The sequence below is a fragment of the Sarcophilus harrisii genome, chromosome 2 (genome assembly GCF_902635505.1).
Source record: "Sarcophilus harrisii chromosome 2, mSarHar1.11, whole genome shotgun sequence".
Classification (NCBI taxonomy): domain Eukaryota; kingdom Metazoa; phylum Chordata; class Mammalia; order Dasyuromorphia; family Dasyuridae; genus Sarcophilus; species Sarcophilus harrisii.
In genome coordinates, this window is record NC_045427.1 from 317560966 (window position 1) to 317581391 (window position 20426).

At 42.1% G+C, this 20426-nt stretch overlaps 1 protein-coding gene across 1 annotated transcript; it reads right to left on the bottom strand.

Moving 5' to 3' along the window:
- Positions 1–7576: 7576 nt before the first annotated feature.
- On the bottom strand, positions 7577–11936 carry SIX1 (SIX homeobox 1). The gene is made up of 2 exons (XM_003759320.3): positions 10982–11936; positions 7577–8821 (listed from the first exon to the last, which is right to left on the bottom strand). The coding sequence occupies exons 1-2, from the start codon at positions 11539–11541 to the stop codon at positions 8527–8529; spliced, it is 855 nt and encodes a 284-aa protein (XP_003759368.1). The 5' UTR covers positions 11542–11936; the 3' UTR covers positions 7577–8526.
- Positions 11937–20426: the final 8490 nt, after the last annotated feature.

The following is a 20426-nucleotide window of genomic DNA, read 5'->3' on the forward strand; positions in this document are numbered from 1 at the left end:
CAGCCCAGACTCTGCCTGTCTGCTTTCCCTCCCTTCTTTTCTCCCTCCCTCCGGGATGGGCTCCGCTTTCCCTCCATCAACTAACTTCAGACCGAATTCAATGCAAGAAGGCTCCTTTGAGCTTTTGTGTTGGCTGGGGGAGATGTGGGCGCAGGAGGGATCGCATTACAACTTTCATTTCCTGAAATGTTTGAGGGAACATCCAGGGTTTTTATCCCCACATCAGGCCGGGCGGCAGGCTCGGATTTCAGGCCTTGTCACTCAGCTGTCACCAAACAAACGAACCTCTCAGAGCCTGGGAGGGGAGAGCTACCTGCTATTCATGACCCCTGGAGCAGGTGATCGCTCATGGGAAAAACAGGTAGAATTAATCATGGGGCTGTTCTCCTTTTCCTCTCCTTTTTTGGCTGACCTGCACACAGTCTGAAACCTGTCAGAAAACAAATTAACTCTTTCTTTCCTCCAAGGAGAACTAAAATTAAAACCAAGCCCTTCCTCCCTTTAACTCCCCCCCCCCAAATAAAATTAAAACCTTATATCCCTTAAAATCAGACAAAATTAACCAAGCAAAATAGGAAAGAACAATATTAAAAACCCTAAATTTTGAGTCACAAGACCTGAGTTCAAATCTTAACCGAGCAACCTTTTCTCCTTCAAGCTCAGGTTCTTCATCTGTAAAAATCATTGGACAAGACCTTTAAGCAACCTTCCAACTTCATAGCTCTGATCCTATTATTCTCATTGAATTTTACTTTTCAGATTAGAGACTAGGACTACTACAGTGAGTCACCATTTAGGGTTTCCTGACTCTAAGTCAAATAAAGTCCCAGAGCTGAGACAGATTCTTAAACTATTTTCTAGGTATTCATGAAGATGGCTTAGCCAAAAAGAGAATAGCAGTCAAAATCAAAAGGTTGGGATTAAATGAATCCTCCTTGGTGGCATTGGGATTTGGGTCAAGGAATTAGAAACATGAAATCTGCTTTAATGTTTCAATTCAAAATTAACTCCAAGATGTTTTTTTTTTTTCTTCTGAAAACAGAGAAAGCTCTTATAAGCAAATTTGGTTTATTTGTTCCAGGTTGCTTAAATAAGTACTTATTAAATTTTATAAAACTAATAAAAAACTGAACCTTGTTTATAATTTGATTGGATTTTCCAATAAAAAAGAAGAAGAAAAAATGGAAGGAAAGGAAGCAAATGACTGGAGTTTATTTCTATGGATGATGTTGGGAAACAAACAGTTAATCACAGCAGCTTGGGAATCAAATCATTCTGTATTTTTTTTTGTTTGTTTTTTAAAGAATGAAGAGGAACCACTATTGTCATTCTTTGCATTTTAGTTTTTCCATAAAGGTTTTCTTGTGAGCAGAAATCATCAGATACTATATGTAATTTTCCTTGACTTCTTCATGAAAAATCCATCCATTTGTTCTGAAAATAGTCACTGGTTACAGATTCCCAGAACTGATTTTCTTAGACAAACTATTTGTACTTAGAGGTAGAGCCCTAAGCAATATTATTCTTCAATTGAAATCAAAAACTTGATTTCAGGAGGAAACATATTGTGTTTGTATAGCATCTGTAATGCATAGAAAATATTCATGGCATATATCTGTAGGTAGAGACAAGAACTCCCTTGTTTAAATGTTCCTTTCCTTACATAGATACTAAAACATATTGACTTAAAAAAAAAAACACCTAATTTTCCTTTGCCCTGCTTGTCATCCATTTCCTATCTGTGTTCTGAGAACAGTCTCAATGCCGTCTTCAATGTACTGCTTCCATGGTTCACAGACACACAAAGTGTTTCTCTGGATTGTAAACGGATTCCTTAGCCTCAAACTGAAAGTTTGTATTATGTTAACAATAAAAGTTTCTTTCTAATTTTAAGCTCCAGAAGTTCAGGGTGGGAGGGGAGGGGAATTAGGACATATAGATATTTAAAGCCAAAATATAATTTTTGGATGAATATGACCGAAGATGTACTGTTGGATGAAAACTATTTTCCTTTTTCCCTATCAATTTATTGCCTTTTCCTGGTGTTCATACATTTCCTACAATTGTTGATCTTACTTAGAGTAGGACCTTTTAAAAGTAGCTATCATAATATGTGGATACCTTCAACAAAAAAGTGAAGGGAGAGGCAAAATGTTTTTGTAAGTAAAAATACAATAAAGGGCATAAAAATGGGCACAGTTAAACTGGTAACAGACTGGCACAAAGCATTCTCTCCTACTAATACTGCTCCCCTTTCAGACTTCCCCAAAAACTTTAAGATTTTTTTTGTTTAATAGGTCCAGTAGAAATTAATTATCATAAGAAAATGTAGTCTGGGACAATTATTTTTAATTTAAGGAGTTCCATAGATAACCCCCAATTATCCATTCTTGCAAATTCCCTGGGCAAACTATTATCAGCTAAAAAGAGACTATGTAGTTTTTCAAGTAATATTTCATTTTTTAAAAATCCTGATTAAAATCATTTCATCTGCAAATTAAGCCCATTGTGTTCCATTTTGGATATGCTTGTTTCAAAGGAATAGAAATGTATTTTCCATATTGTTGATATTGGGGTGGTGCCAACCAGAGAGGGAGAAAATATTTCATTTTTACTTCCCTATTTATACTTGGAAAAGAGGTGGGTAGCTTAATTTTTTTTTTTTAAATGACAAACTCCTAAGGGGACGGGGCGGGAAGGAGAGAGCAACTAGCCCATTTAATTTAATCCAGTTGCAGTTCAGTAGCTAACTCAAATATGGTTCAATGTTTAAATCTAAAGTTAAAGTTTTTGTTTCTAAGAACAGAATTTGGTTGGGGAGGGGGTCTCCCCCTGCCCCAATAACCTAGTTAACGATACAAAAAAAGACACCGTTCTGACAGTGTCCAAACTTTTCAATAAAAGATAAAATCCTCCGCATTGACCACATTTCAGGAGAGAGAAAATCGTCTGAGACATTCAAGTAACAACACAAAGGTAGACCAAATCTTCAGGTAGTTCTAATCTACCTGCTGGGAACTCTCTTCTCCGTTTTCCGTTAACAAGTTAAAAAGAAGGAAGTTAAAACCCTGATGCGAAGGGCAGTTCACTCGCCTCTCGGAGTCGTTTCCTTTTGTTTTTAAATGCTACTGCAGTGTTGTTTCTCGCTGTCTGGAAGGACCAGCGCCTCGAAAACACTGAATGTCATCCTCAGTAGGGGAACAGGGTTCTTATTTCATCAGCTGGACTGAAGTGTGTGTGCTTAGTTTTTAAATATTAGGAACAAAACTAGCCTTTTCGGAGTAGTACTTTTATGAATAGAATTTGTCCTTCAATCTGCCCTTATACTGGTTTTATATTATTTTCAGATGCTCTTCCTTCCCACCTGGATAACTAGTTAATTAGCAAATATTCCCATATTGAGGCCACTCTTTCCTTTCAATGCTAGTCAAGTTCTCGGTCCCAGTAAGAATCCAAGGTTTAATGCCGAGCCATTGAGGGGGCCCCGATAAAGATTTTGAGCAGTTGGGAATACATATATAACAATGCTCAGAGTTGGGAATCCAAGGGACAAATTGATCACCCGACCCAAGGACTGATTTCGGCTCCTACTAGCTTCAGTTTTTGCGTCTTCATTATTTTAATGGAAATTAAAGACCTTTTATCCCATTTGACAGATTGGAGTGAGCCAATTGCCATTCTAGTTTGCCTTGGGATTGGAAAAGATCAGCGAGGCTGGGTAGAAAATTCCGGTGGCCCACAGGGGCTCCAGTGTGTACACACACACACACACACACACGCCCTTCAGACAACCCCAGTACAATCAGGTCAATCACGGAACAGCCAAGATGCAAAGCAGCTTGCTTTGTTAGGATGGGAATAGGGAGATGACAACCTTTTGTTCTGGATTCTGATACATTGAATTTAGCAGGGGCCAGGCTCAACACTACCATCCAAGAGATCCCAGTCTGGAGCTTCTCGTCCTAGACAGGCCTAGAAAAAGTAACCATTCCTGAGTCTAGAGAGAGTTTTCCTGGGTTTCGTTTAGGCTGCTGCGGGTGCTCTTGGTGCTAGATTAGCCCACATAAATTCTGTCCCCTTAAAATGAACCTTCTATGACCCTTTGTCAAGTGCCAAAGGCTATACCGCTCAATCACCTTGCAGCTCTAACCCGCCTGTCAGCAACTCTGTTCCGAGGGGAGTCCTAGTTACAAAAAACAGTCTCTATGAAGTTGTTGGAACCACGAAAGATGGGTGGCATGGAACATATGCAAAGGCTTCCTTCCCCCTACTCTCCTGCAGAGAAAACTTATCTATATCCTGCTCTCACTCCATCTGTTGCTCAATTTTTCGCCTCTAAGCTTAACGGACTAAGGCTGGCACTCGGGGGAGCTGGCTCCAGCGGAGGAGCCTGCTGGCTCACAGGATCAGAAGGTGAATCGTTATACATTTCCCTTCCTGTCGTAGTCCAGCACGGGTCACAGCGGAAGGGCTTAATCCATTGCCCCAAACCTTGGGTGCTGAAAGCATCTGGAAGAACCCAACTTCATCACCACACTACAATCAGATTGCCGGAGATGTACGGACACAGAAAGGTTCTAGGCACAGTTCTCCAGCCTAGAGAGTAATTTCCAATATTCTTTCAGGGAAGCTGGTGTGTGTGGTGGGTGTCGAAGTCGATCTCCACTCCTCGCTTCAGAAAACCCTCCGAGGACACTAGGGAAGACCAGGGACAGGGAAACCCAAGAGTAAGAAGTTGGAGAGCCATAATTCTCCGGAACCCCCATAGCTCCTTTCCCTGCCACTGAGGCCGCCGTTCGGAAACAGAGGCTGCGTTGGATCAGAGGGACTTAGAAAGCAGGTGGTGCTCGACTTGCTCAGCCACCTCATCTAGTCCGGGGCCTCCTTGGGCTCTGGATTCTGTGCAGGCGTTGTGGAAGTACAGAGACCTGCCGGCCTGCCACATTTTTAAATATGATGGTATACATCTGTAACCCCAACCTCAGGTCGGAGGCCACAGGCAGCACCAAAGATCCCACAGCCGGGAAATAAAAACTAGTCGGAGTGAGCTCCTCCGCTTAAAGTTTGAGAAGGTCAACGCGACGTGACCTTTTCTTCACTCAGATCCCAAGGCGAGTCGGGCTCAGTAAGCGCTAGCTTTTGTGGCACATGCACTCCTCTCTCGAATTTTTGGAGACTTGGGAAAGGGTATGGCTATGGATTTCTTTTTCGTTGAACTCTCCATACACACGCGTCTCAGAACAGTCTCTAGGTGTTTAGCTTCCGACTCAAAATAAAACAAACAAACAAAAAACCCGAACTGAAAGGATCCCTTTGATAAACTATGGTTAAGACCGGTGGTACTCAGCCCCTCAGAATTCTCCCCACTCTGAATAGGGTTGCTATAACAGAACTCCCGTTATCTACAACACATTGTCGGGAACTTGAGGATATGTCTATAATGTCCCTTTATCCCAAGTATCAGAAACCTTAGTTCTAAATCAAATATTAAAGCCAGAGTTCAGAGAGCTAAATGCTTTTTAAAACTTTCAGAAAATGGTCAAGTTTCCTCCCCCCACCTTCTCCCTTCTTTCTTATTTCGCTTGGCAGAGCCTCTAAGGTACTTTCCCCCTAAGAATACTTTATTAATGATGAGCCTTTATTCATTAATTTAACCACCATCATTAAGTCTATAAACGGAACTAGAAAAGTAATTTGAAAATAAGTTTAAGCATCCAGGAGTGCGGAAAAAAAGAGAATGAAATCACTCTTCGAAGTTTTTAAACGCCCCCTTCCCGAATTTTCCCTTGAAGAAAAAAGCACTTGGTCTAAAGGAACTGAGCTCTTGGAAATAATTGAAGAGAAAACAAAAGCCATCTCCAGCATTCTCACCTTCTTTCCCATCCTGTCACCGGGCAGAGCTGGGAGGATCTGTGCAACTTCTTTTAAAACACATCTGGAATATGCTTGCGCTGCACTCGAGAGCCAGGGATTTTTACAGAGAGTTTATGGCTGTGATAGAAAATTGCTCTTTTAACGACTTTACAAGCAGTAATCACGGGGCTTTTTTACAGTACCAGGGCAGCTCTACTGCTTTACAAATTGCCTGGCATTTCCAAGACTCACCAACTGAGGGAGCAGAAGATGAGCATTTAAGCTTCCTCCTTTTGTGAAGAAAGTCACAGGGAGCATCTCCGCTATTAAAAATTATATCGAACTGAGCTGGAAAAAAAAAAAGTGGAGGAAGTAGGAGAGGAAAGGGAGAGGAGAGGGCATATGAAAAAATTAAAGTAATTGGTCTTTCCTTATTTTCGAGGGAGATTTCCGCGATGTTCTTTGAAGTTAGTCTGGGTCATTTAAAGCTATCTTTGTGCTGGGTATTTGTTTTGTGTGTGTGGTGGGAGGTGAATGTAAAGAATGTACCGAGATCCCCTTGTGAGAGTCCCTCCTGCAGAGGGTGGCATTTCTCCGTGGCCCAAGACCTGGAGAATAAACACCCTAGTGACTTAAATAAACAGTGACTTAATGATCCAAAACGCCAACAAGGGATATTGGGACCAGGAGCTCCCGGCCCAAATGAACTTCTCTGAACAAATTATGGGTCTGTGATAAAGAAATTGTTCCATAGTTAAAAGTTATTATAATAACAGACTCTTTAAGACTCTTTCCTCACCTATAAATAAATCATTTTCCGCTTCCAAAGAACTAGTTAGAATAAGAAGCTTTCATTTTCCATTTCCCCAAAATCATAGGATTATGGATTTAGAGCTGGAAATAATCTTAAAGTTCATCTACTCTCATCCCTTTATTTTAGAGATGAAAGATATAGAGAGGTCAAGTGAGGGGCCCCAAATGACACAATTAAGAGACCGGCAGTCTAGAGTTTAAACCCAGGTTCTCTGACTACCAATCAGCATTCTTTCCACTCATCATGCTGCTACTCCCTAGAATTGCCCTCAAAGATGGAGGAGAAAGTCAGCATACAAAATGAATATGTAAATGGCCTTGCTTATGGAAGGGGAGGAGATGTCAAGATTATGAAACAGTCAAGAATAAATAGGCTGTCCTTGGGGAGCTATATTTTACGAATCAAGAACCAGCCAATTCAGTAATCTTGAGAATAATTTTAATAAATAATGCCACTCACTAAAATTTAAAGCTTAGTATACTGTGATTTTCCCCCAAATAAAAATAATCTATAGCAAGTGTACAGAGCTTTTTGTTCAATCAGCTTGCACACTATTCCTAATAAATTCATTAGGTTACTCACACTGATTTCCTAATTTTGTATGATAAATTTTATTACTTTCAGTCTTGCCAACAGATCTTGTTGACACAGAGTGGCTTCATTAACACAAAAATTCTTAAGACGAGCACTTCTGAAGCATTATTTCAAAATATTTTCAAAAGACTATCCAAAAAAGCTGTTTACTCTTTTTCTGTCATAAGACAAGGGTTCCTACAACTGCTTCAGATAATCACTTTCAAAGTGCTCTACAATCCAAGCCATCAGGAGTAAGAAAAGCAAAAATTTTATATTTAAAATTAGGATGACAGCAACACAGAAATTCACCCTGGAAAAAGAGAGTCATACTCCTGATGCTCTGCCATGTTTTAATTTAGGTTGTTTTACTTACAATAGAAAAGAACCCTGAAAAACACATGCCATTTTGGGTAACAAATACCAGGTCACCAGATTTATGGGAATACTTTTGCAAGCTAAAAACTAGGAATAGGAGAAATACTTAGCAGGAGTATACTACTGGATATGAAAGCATTGAGGTCATAAGAAGAAACATCCAGGAAACTGATACTTCACATTGATGCATTTCAAAAGTCCATCAAAAAAGAAAACCAACAACCTCCCCCTGCAAAATCCCTGTGAATCCAACAAAAATGCAATGGTCACTTTCTATTTCCAACTGCCTTATATATGTGCATTAAGACATTAGGCACTTGATTTTCTAATACTTTTTTTTATTTTAAACTAAGTTGAAATCATTTAACACTAGATATGAAAAAATGTAAACTTAATTTCCTCCCTCAAAAAAAAGTTTTTGAGCATTTTCCCCCTATTCAGCTTAAGAATTCAACCAAATTTCCCCAATGGTAGAGACTCTTGTCTGTATCAGACTTCTCTTTTTCCTCTCTCCTTTAACAATGAATTATAAATAAATTAAAGAATCGATATCCAACTAGTTTGTATTCCTGTAATTTTCTTTTTTAAAACTTAATTTAAGATGGTGGAATCAGTAGCATTGACTGGTAGGTTCTTGAAGTTTTGTTAATTTGGGGATTTGCACTTAGGGACAGAGGGGTAAAGGTAAAAGTAGTAAGAATTAGGGAGGAGAGATCATTTCTTGAGAACAGTGTTGTTTCTGTTGCCCTTTTAAAAAAGGGTATTTGTGAAAGTTCATGTTTCCTTGATGGATAAAGTTCACCAGATTTGCGCTGCAAAATTGTTCCTGTTCTATATTTACAAATGTCTCTAGATGTTGATCAGTGGGTACTTCAACTAGTTCTCCATGGACCAGAAATACTTTTGCTTTAGGAGCCTAAATCCACCAGGCTAGAGGTGAGGGGTCCAAGCAGGGAGTCCTGGAGCTGATGCTGGTGCCCTTGGAGGCTGTGGGCCGTTTGAGAGGCAGTTAAGCCGGTCAACGAGTAGTTTGAGCTTCTGGCATGGCTCAGGTTGCCTTGGAGTAGGAGGACTGAGTTCTGATCTGGACTTTGGGGAGGTGAGAATTCCTCTTCTGAACTGGACATGAGTGGTTTGCCCCCATCTAGGGGTGAGAGTTGATTCTGCTTGTTGGAGGATGTGTTATTGTTTTCCGTGTTCTCTCTGAGAAAAAGAAAACAACAGCATATGGTTAGATTGAAAGATAGAAGAAAGAAAAGAATGAAAAAACAAGGAGGAACCAGAAAAGAAAAGGGAAATCAGAAAGAAAAGCAAAAGGAAAAGCATAATTGCACAAAGGAAGTCTTCCTTCACTTACCTCTTATCAGAGGTTATGAAAGAAACTAGACTCAGGCATGTAAGAAAAATATGATCCCCTTCTTACACCTCTTGCTCCCCAAATCTTGCAGATTTCAGAAAGAAAATATTTGTGGATATTTTAAAAATACTTTAAAACTATATTACAGACTGATCTTCTGAAATAAATGCTCACTGGTACCATATTTAAATAATGCTTTACCTAAAATATTCCAGTCAGTCCAAAATTAGAAGGGGAAAAAAAGAAAATCATAGAAACCCGAGCCCAAGAAATGTTTGTTGGTTGTCAGATACCCATTTTCCATATAAGAAAAGAGATATAGATATTATTAAATATCTACTTTTAATATTTGGCTGGCGATTGTCATCAAAAGGGACAAATCACGGGAAAGTAGTGCCCAAGGCAGTGCAGTGACCTGAGTAAACACAGGGACCCAAGCCAGTATTTCTGATTTCATCAGGGAGTGGGCCCTGCGGCCTGATTTAGAGGATTTTGTAACTGCAGCCTAACTGGAATAGCAGATTTTTTTGTCCCCATGCCATCTCCTTCACGCCCTACTAGAAAATTCCCATTTTCTTCTCCTTCTTCATCCCTCATAAAATACAGAGAGGTCATGTCAAGAAGTCCTCCCTAAAATTCAAGTACTGTGTGACTGCATGAGGAGTGTGATGGGTGGACCTGTCCCAAGTCCTCTTTAAGTTCACTATTTTACTGTTCCCTCTCACTTCCGCCTTTCTGAAGTACACACACACACACTACACACACACACACACACAATTTAATTCCTCCCTTTCTCGTTCCTTCCTTTTCCTCCTTCTTCAAGATCTGCTGAGCTCTTCCAACTGAATTTATATTGCTACGACACTTTCATCCCGCACCAAAATAAACGGAGTATTGATATCGAGACAGGAAAATGAACAAAAGAAAAATAATCAGTGTTCTGGCTTCAAAAAAAAAAAAAAAAATACAAAACCTGAAGATTCACTAAACTCTGTGTCCCTGATGGGAGTTGTTCCGGCTGCTTCCCAGTTCTGAATCTCAGCTCGAAACTCCAAAAAGAAGATGAGGGGGAAAGGTCGGGGGATGGGAAGCGTTGGCTGTGGGCAGCTGGGGGAAGACCATAAAAAACCCATTTCTAATCTCTAGGGGCGAACAAGGAGTGGGGCTGTTGAACTCCTAGTCTCCGGCTGGCGGTGCTCACAGATACACAGCTTTCTTGGCTGTGGAAGTGCGCAAGGATGCAGCTTTGTTTCAGGGGTTGTGATTCGAGTCAATAAAGTCGTCTCCGACTTTCCACATAGCTCTCTCAGGATTTTGTTTTAAAGCTCCACCCTCCCACAGCTAGAAATTTACAAGTGTGATGTGAAACCGCCCGACCTTTCTCCCCCCAAAAAAACTTACTGGGAGAGTGAAACGGGTCGTCTTAAAGGGATGGAGTGAGAGTGAAGACATAAGGATCCAAAAAGTCAGCCACATTCAACAAGGAAGGAAAGAGGAAAAGGTGGTACCAGGGACCCTGCCACTCAGTAAGACACCCCCTCCCATATCTCTGGCTCTCTCCTGAGATCCTGAAAAAAAAAAGTACACTCCCCTCCTATTTCTCTCTCCTCTCTTCCCGTCCCTTCCCTTCATTTCTTTTCCCTTTCCTTCTCGAGTCTTCTTCCTCTCCCAGACACACTCCAGCCACTCATTCGCTAGGGAGTGAAAGGAGAGTGGGTCAGGGGTGAGAGAAACAAACCAGCCACAAATAATTCCTGAGACTCACACCCACTTAACACAATCTTGCAGAGGAACAACTAAAATTAGTTTCTCTCCTTCTTGACTGCGCGACAGGCTAAATTCAAGTTCATGAACTTTTTTTTTTTCTCTCAGTTCAGTATATGCAGTTCCTGACCGCAATACTTTGACAAAGGATGAGGGTGTAAGGGTAGGGATGGGGACTTGGAGGGGGAGAGGGTTGCAGAGGGCAGAAGGGTTAAGAGACCAAAAAGAAACTCCCTATGTACCTTTCCTTGGCTTCCGCTGCTCTGTCCCTTTGCCTCCGGTTTTTAAACCAATTGCTGACCTGAGTAGTGGTCAGCCCAGTAGCCTCAGCAAGCTCGCGCTTCTCTCGGGGTGAGGGATAAGGGTTGTGTGCGTACCACTCCCGCAGCACACCTCGAGACTTTTCTTTGAAGCAATAGCTCGTCTCTTCCCCGTCCCAGATGGTCCTCGGCAGAGGGAATTTTCGGCGGACCCGGTACTTCCCCACTGCCCCGAGGGGTCGGCCCCTCAGCTTCTCTGCTTCCACGTAGTGAGCCTTCAGCCACAGCTGCTGCAGCTTCGGATGATTGTGGGGAGAGAACTGGTGGCTCTCCAAAATTTTGTAGAGCTCACGGAAATTGCCCCGGTGGAAGGCGACCACGGCCTTGGCCTTGAGGACGCTCTCGTTCTTGTGCAGATGATCGCAAGCAGGAAGGGACCAGAGAAACCTTCCTAATCGCTCCAGGTTCCCCCCTTGCTGGAGAACCTCGCAAACGCAGGCCACTTGCTCCTGGGTGAAGCCAAAAGACGGCAGCATAGACATGGCTGGCGCTTGGCCCGAGTGATCAATCTGGGGCACAGTGGAGAGCGAGACGGAAAAATGGGGGGGCGCTACCAGAGCTAGAGATAGGGGGTGGAGGGGAGGTTTCCGACCCCCTCCTTCTTCTAGACGTCTTCTTTCTTTCTCAGTTGCAGACGTTGGGGTGTAGGGGGAGCTGAGCTGAGAAGTTTTGAGCGCAAAGGAAGAAGGATAGGCAAGGAGAAGGAGGAGGAAGAGGAGGGAGAGAAGGTGGGGTGGGTGGGTGGGAGCGCCGGGCACTGAGCCGCCGGCGCGGAGCAGCCTCCCCGGCCTCTCTCCGGGTGGATGCTGATTGTTGCTGGGGAACTTGGTTTCTGTTCTCCCTGCAACCAGCCTTAAAGCGCGGAGCGGACAGGACGCGCTGATTGGCTGCCTGTGGCGCCTATCCCAATCTAGCCAGCCTCACAGCTCGGCCAGGCAAGGCAGGGGTGCTGGGAGGCCGAGCCTCCTCTGCAGGGAGAGAGGCCGGGAGTGGGGGGTAGGAAAAGAGGAGAGGGGGAGGAGGAGGAAGTGGAGAAAGAGGAGGAGGGAAGAAGAGGAAGAGAGGGGGAAGAAGAGGAGGAGAGAGAGAATGGAAAAAAGAGAGGAGGGAGAGGGAGGAAGGAGAGAGGTATGGGAAGGAGGGCACGAGAGTGAGACTGTCTCTCTGGCTTAGGGGGCGGGGGCGGGGGACACTTCAGGACCCTGCAACTTGAGCCCCTTCTCAAGTGTCACCTAAGGGGAACCAGGCTCATCTCTGTACAAATCAATTATTACAGACCTTTTAAACCCCCTCCTCCCCCCCATCTCCCTTGTCCCTTCTAGACCTGCCCTTTTCCCGGTGAGCTCATATTTAATTACCTTAACGTTGGGATGAATAAATAATGGTTTGATGAATAGCTTATGGAGAAACGATAAATAATACAAGAGAAGAACCATAACTTCGTGCTGCTGATGGTGCCGCAGCTTCCCTCTTGGGCCTTTATGTATGGCCTGCGCTAAGCCTGTCCCTCTACCCCACTACTCACTCTGGAGACTTCAGCCACGAAACACTTCTTCTGCTTTAGAGGGTAGAAGAAATTTAATTTTGGAATAGATAAATGTTGTGTTCAGAGAAGAAGAGTTAGTTAAAGATGGGGGTGGGGCGACCGGGGTTAATTTCTGACTGGGTTTATCCCTAGGTGGCTTAGGTTGACCCTTAGCGACTCAATGTTCTTATTTGCTCACTGAATCTTACTAATAGCTTCCTACCAAAGAATGATGAGAAACTTATTTAGTTGATGCTAAACAAAAATGATTTGGCGATCTCAGATGAAAGGCACTAGAGGGGCGTAAATTAAATAAAACTGTACCCATCTCCAATAACCCGTCCGGTTGTAATATAATCCTTGCCCAGCTATGCAAAGGACACTACTCTCAAAACTAGAACGGTAGCGGCTCCAGGAAGATTAAAAATGGAGTGGTATATGTATGTGGTGTGTGTCTGTAGACTGTAATGCTAGCTTGTTTTACTGCTAGTGGAATGAAAGGCGTTCTGCAATTTAAAATCCCATCCATTGCTTTTTTCTTGTAGGTGTGGGGAATGTTTGTACAAATTGCAAAAACGAAACTGTAATTATCTTAATCCTCATTTGCACACCTTGCGCTAAAGCAATTATTAAAAAGATTTTGAAAACAATTAGCCTCCCTAAACAAAGATAATCTATTGTCAGTAGCCGGGACTGGGCCAACGATAAGAACAATAAGTTGAGATAAGGGAAACGGAATGGTGGAATGGGAGTGACTTTATGACTATGCTTATCTTTGATTAGATAAGTTCAAAACAGAATTTTAAGTACACTTCAAAAATACTTTTGATTTAAGTGAACCTCTTAGTGGACGCTTAGGAGATCCCAAAGTTCTTTAGAACCTACTGTCTTCATTGAATATGTCTTACTTCATTCAGAACAAAACTGCTTAAATGTTTAAATTTAAGTAACAGCCACCGGGAGAGGGAATTGTATGTGTTGTGGATTTCCCTTTTTTTCTTTATCGGCTAACAAAACACACACTAATTACTACTTCAGATATTCTAAGAATTATCATCTTACTATTAAGAAATGGTTTAATCTCCCAGTTTTGCGACATACATTCGCTGGGAACTTCTAGTCTAGTTCTCTATGTATTTTGCATCCCTGCGACTCTTCTGTATCATTTACACATACAATTAAATCCTGGGAACAGATGTTGAGATTTTCTTACCTTTAGGTTTTTAAAATGTATTTAATGAATATGTGCTATTTAAAATAAGCCATTGCCGCATAGTCTGTACAATGACTTATTTTCTAAACTGGATGCCTGGCACTTCTGCATCCCATGACCATGTGTCTGGTAATTTTCCCTAGCCATTTTATTTTAGTACTTATGATGTTTCAGATGAAGTCTTAAAGAGCTGCAATGTCCTGCCAGAAGGAATGTCTCTACTTGGAACAGATCCTTATTGACAAGGCAGCTGTGTGGGGACCGGAACGGAGTCTTAAACCCAGGTCTAAAAATCAACTAATACCCTAAAGTCTGGAGCAAGTGCGCATAATTATAATGTGGAGGAAGGGGGTGAGTTGGAGGGACTACGGAACGTGGGTCGCAACCGCTACACAGGGTATCTTAAAATAGAACGTTTGCATTCAAATCCTCGTTTACTAAGTGAAGGCTTTTAATTATTTGACCTGAGGAGACGAGAGTCCTCTGATAAATAAAAGCAGATATAGATAAAAAGGGAAGTGGACAGAAATATCAATTTAGATTAATGCCACCGCCTTTTTTTTTTTTCCAAATTTCTTATATTCTTACCCTTTCTTCCTCCTTATTTCTGGCCCCATCTCCTATCCCCATCTCTTCAAAGCATAGAATACTAAAGGTGATCTAGAAGAAGACAGCTTTGAAGAGGTTGCCACTGGCACCGAATCTTACCAGAAAGATCTAGTATTCACCTCTAAATACTTCAAAGTACCAGTCACAACTGTTATTCTGTTCTATAATACACAAGATTTTGTAACTGGAAAAGAAAAAAATAGTTTTGCTTTGGAACAGAGAAGATACCTGCTTATTTCGATCCTGGATAAGGGAACCAATTGTTATAACAATGTTCATTATTGGCCCGGATATATAAAGTTTCCCAAAATGGAACCTTTCACTTTAAACCACTAAAAGAGGTAAAATGTCATGAATTTACCAACCACATAAACCAAATTATCCATTTTAACTTACACAGGGAAAGGTTTTCTCTGTTCTGGTAACACAAAACCTTTCCTGTCAATGCAAATCACACATAGATACTTTTGGGTTGGGTTTTTGTTTTTACATTTAAAGAACGAAAAACTGCTTCTTTCCGACTCCCTTATTGCTGTAAAGACTTTCTGGGAGGCGCAGGCAGAGTGGATTAATATAGTTATCGTGCATTAACTCCAGTTTCAGCTCATCTATGCAGGTAATTGCTCGTGTCCTTTACTATTTGCAGAGGTAAAAAACGAACACTGGGGCGCGGGAATGGAAGGAAATGTCCACAAATGTTTGAAATGTTGACATAAAAGCCTTTAGCTATGTAGTAAATAATTTCAATCTTCTCCACGGAGAGATGCTGATATGGTTTTGAAGAACTAGGTTCGCTGTCTCTGCCATTCAGACTTACTACTTCATGCTAGAGATCTTCGAAGAGGCACCCTATTGTATGAAATTATTATGAGGTTAGAGGCAATCAAGTCTAAAACTTCCTCTCTAGTCTGTTTTATGTCGTTATATAGGGTCCCCTCAATCCTTGCATCCTAGAGTAAAACCAGACCAAAAACTACAGCATCCCTCCCAACAAAACTAACACAGACAATTTAGTTCCAGAACTTGTAGTTTTCTCTCTGGAAAGGAGCTCTAAGAGGTATGAATAAGATGAACCCTCAGTCAAGGCGATTTTTTACAGTGAGTGGGGAAACCCAAAACCAGTCCATTAGTAAATGAGTTTTGTGTTGTAAAGGTTCTTTCCCATCCACTTGCTGTTCTGAAAAAATAGATCACATTTCGTTATCTTTAGTGGGAATCTGCAACGTGACACCGGATCTGCTCAGCTCTCCCTCCCACTGCAGGGCATAGGGGAGCCGGCCAGCTTCCTCGGTTTATTTCTAAACAATAAGGATTTGTATTTGTATTTTCTTCTAAAATAGCCCAGTTCCCCCACCTCGTGGAACCGGAAAAGGACTAGAGCAAGCCTACTTCCTAGGTGCAAATAAACAGCCTCCGGGCACCAAGACCCCCTGGAGACATTTAATTCCTCATAAGAATTGCTCCCCCTTTCTTTTGCCCCCACACCTGTAAAAACAAAGCTGGTTTGAGAAGCATCTAGGAGGGGCGGAGAGATTCTTTAAATCTGCTAGGCTTGTCTCCTGAAAATATGGTCTCTACCCTTTGTCTTGGATGCGCTTCGAGGCACCAGAAAAAACAAACTTATCAGGCAAAAGAGAAGTTGAAGGAAAGACAGATTCCGAAGAGCTGGAAGAAAAAGAGGCTTTTGAGTGTTTATGAGGTTGCTGTTTTTTAAATTTGGCTTTTAAAAGTCTTCTTTCCTTATTGCTATTAGTTGCTATCTTCCCAATTTAGGCCAGGTGTATGTGTACTAAGTGTAAGTGTTTCAGAGCGGAGTCAGGAGATGCTGGTGCTAGGTTTTGACCTCCTAGGATCGAAATGGAGGCTGCTTGCTTTGGTATTGGTTTCTAATTGGGAGATGTTACTTCCAATTAGGTAGACTGGGCTCTTCTAGAGATAGAAAATTTACAGGATCATAGATTCGGAGCTGGAGTTAGATATCATATAGCTCAATTTTCTCATGGAGAATGTAACCCCAGTCCCAAAGCCCATGGGTATGACATTCTCTTCTGAGAAGACTGAGGTCAGAGAGGTCACTTGACTTCTCTAAAGTCACACAGGTAGTTAGTGATCAAGTTAGGATTTGACTCTGACTTCATATGTCTAGATCTCTTCCCACTATACTACGCCAATTAATTAAGGAAGGAAAGAACTTGTGTTCTACTGAGAACTGGGAAGGAAAGCGAAGAGGAAGGATGGAGTTTAGTGAAGATTAGTACAGGGTCTTCTTACCCACTCACGAAATGCTAGGTTTTGACCTATTTGGCCATTCTACACATTTAAATACAAAGGGCCCTTTCTCTGGGTACTTTACGGGAATAATTTCCCAAGGATTAGAGACACTATGGGCGGGATTTTATCCCCCTTCTCTCCCTCCTCTCCCTCAGCCCTACCACTCCACCCCCAGCCCCCACTGCCCCAGCTCCTGCCGAGTCCCAGGTTGGCAAGTTTGCAAAATGAAACTTTTCACGTGTCTTTATCTTTCCTATCAAAGTTGAGTTTTGTTTTTTGTTGTTATTGTTGTTTAACTAACATCCTGCACGCTGAATCTTGTCCAAGCTAAGAATTTCCTTTTTGGAGGTGAAAGCCTGCAGCTCCTCCTTCTCAGAGGAAAGTGCTAGTGATGATAATACAGGGTGACACTAAATAAACAGTTAAGTTGGGCTGGAAAGATGGAGTTAATTATCCAGTGAGCTGCATTTAAACCTAGACCATCAGGGGCTGATTTGTTTTGGCTCATAGTCCGGGGAAGGAGACGAACCACTCTCTCCTCCACGTCTCTTTGGGATTCCAATCTTCAATGTCTTTTTAAAAAAATGGGATACCAAAAAAAAAAAAAATACCCCAACCTAACAACCCTAACCAGGGGTATCACTTATTCCATAAAAATTAGATTGCAGAATAATCAGTGCCTTTGTCCACCAAGATCTCTAAGAATTCATACCCTGTTATCCCCAAGGCATTCAATGTAAAAAAAAAAAAAAAAAAAAGGCGAGAAAAATACACCCTCAAGTGAAAATGTAGTAACTGAAGTAAAAATCCTTCTTCTTTGGGTCCTCATGGCTAGGCAACCAAATTGTGCAGTCATTCACTCTGTTCCTTACTTTCCACAGTCTTTGTCCGCAGCAAACTTTGGTTATGAAGTATGAGATAAACGCTGGGCTGGATTTCTTTGTGACCTGTATTTTAATCACTGTTAAGTTTTTATTCTCTACACCCCTCCCACTTTTTTCCCCTTTAAATAAGGCTTCATGAAATTTTAGATGCAATTAGATTTATTGTTTGCGTGATTCACTGACTATCCAGTTTCCTTAGGTAAACCTGCACTCATATATAAATCCTAGTAACATAAAACTTCTCTTTCCCCAACCCCCAATGTTCTGATATTAATAATCCCTGGCTGCCCCTCTTTCCGGGTCATTACGGTACTGCTGGTCTCTAATCAATCCTAATGCGATGGCAATTGGAGTCCCTGATGAATGCATCTCAGGTTTCTTGTAATGGCTCTACCACATTTTCCTGGACCTCCTTCTTTAACCTGAGATGCCAGGGGGACGAGTCCCTTCTCAGCTGCTGATTACTTCAAGATGTGGGGGGCTAGTTTGAGCAAAAGGAGAGAGACACGCGCACAAGCACAGCGTGTTGGCCACTGTACAATCAGGAATTGCCTAGAATGGGTAGCCCTTACATCTTTTAGCAGCTCTCTTCTTTTTCTCTTTTCCTTTTCTCTATCCCTTTCTTCTATTCCCACTCCTTTCCTCTTCAGGGTTGCATTTTCTCAGGCTGATTTCTCCTTCCAGAGGAGTTTCTGTTGACCCCCAAGAAACAATAGGGGTTCATCTATAATTCTAGCAAGTCAGGCCGTGTCATTTGCAAATGGAACCAAGCCATTTCTCTAATATACTCTACTTGTCTTCCATCCACCATAAAGAACTTTTTCTACAGGGCATTCTTAAAGACTCCAGAATGAGAATTCAGCTTACTCCCTTCTATGTTGATTTTTCTTTCCTATTCTTAGAGACTTTTCTTCCTTTCCTGGAGAAGTATACAAAAATCAAATGTATAATTCTTTATTTTCTTTCACCTCTACCAAAAAATTAAAACTCCCAAATAGTATTACAGATGAGAGAAAATTTCACTTGGAGATGTGATATGTTTTCTCATTAGTCTAATTCAGGAATTCTTAACTTTTTTGGGTCAGGGACACCTTTGTTTTTGGGAAACCCTTCTCTATGGACCTCTTCTCAGAATAATGCTTTTAAACGCATTAAAACAAAACTCATAGGTTTAAAAAGGAAACAAAATATATTGAAATAGTTATGTGTGTATGAACACACACACAAATTAACTGAAGACCACATTATGAACCCCGGCTTCAATGCCAAGAACGAAGACTAAATAACGACTCTTAGAGAGCCTGGTGTCTTGAGAGTTTTCCTCCGAATATCTAGTGCTGAATCTTCTGTCTGACTCTACCTTCTCTCAGGCAGAACACTCACTGCCTGCCTGCTTCTGTTCCCAGCGTAGGCCAGGCCGGGCCGAGTCAGTAAGATCAACACGTTCAAAACATTTGTATTCTTCCATTTCTCAGCATAATGCCATTTAGCGTAACCGGAGACAATGGTAATTGCAGCGTCTCTGCCCCAATACTTTTCAAATGAGATAATGTATCTGAATTGCGGAAGAAAGTGCTGTAGACAGATCAGGCTCTGGGCTGCTGAAATAGAGGGCTTTCAGTGTTATGTGACTCAATTAGTGTATTTGAGAGACCAGCCTTTACTATCGAGTGGTGTCCGCTAAAGCAGATAGAATCCTCCTTCGGGGGTGGGAGGGGGGAGAGAAAGAGGGGAAGAGAAGCTAGGTTCAGAGAGAGTGGTGAGTACACCTGGAGTATATTTTCTAGGTGTCCCATATGTATTCCTTCGCCATGTTAGAACCTTTTCTACACTTCAAATGTGCAAAATTGAATATATACTAAATAAGTTGGATTTCAGTGGCCCTTTGCTTTGGCTTCAGGGTATCATGTACTTTAGAGCATCTGTGGGAAATTTCCAGCAGAATGAATTGTCCGAAACCTGGTACCTCAGGGGCCTTAGGTGAGAAAAGTTTGGGGACGGGATACTTCTATTTACTCCACCATCACCCCATCCACTTTCACCTAGCTGACTCTACATAGAGTTGGGAACAAAATTTGAAATTCCTTTAAATGTGAACTAATAAATAGCATCTCCGGAATCTCAGAGTATAATTTACAAAGTTCTGTAGCAACTGGAGTGGGATCTAAAGAGTTTCCCTTCGTCTAAAGCATCACAGACAACCATCAAGCTTTCTCTTCTCACTTGGAACAGGAAAACACCTCTTTTCCCTACATAAACACCAGCCTTCTTCATCTTTCTGGGCGGGTCACTCCGCTGCTTCTCTCTGATTCTTTTTATTTAGGCTCGGGCCTCGGAAAATACAATTCCAACGGTTGGAAAGAGGCCTCATCATTCAGCAAGCCTAGGACCCCAACTTGATTTTAGGGGCTATTGGCCAATAGTCTGTCTCCCCGTTTCTCCCGGGTTTCTGCTTTAACGCTTCATTCTAGAGGCTTTTAGCTCTGCTGGGAGCCAGACTTGGGACAGGAGAGGAGAAGCAGAAACGACTGCTTGCTTTCTCCTGCCTTTGGGGAAATTGTTCTGGGCTGAGAAATAAGAAGAATGGTTAGCCACGGGGCAAAGGGACAGTAAGAGGAGCCGTGGGAGGCGTAAGGGGAGTGGATGTGGAAAAGAGCGGCCAGCCCAAGAGCTTGAGAAACTGGAAGGTAAAATGGGGAGAAGGCGGGGGCCGGAGCTAGGAGGAGGGAGCGGTAGAGAAGACGCCAGAAATCTCAACAGCTAAACTGGAAGAAGAGAAAGAGGGAGAGGGCGCTCTTTTACTGGCAGAAAGAAGCAGGTCAGGCCAGTCAGATCAAAAGAGGAGAAACTTGGAGAATCTTGCTC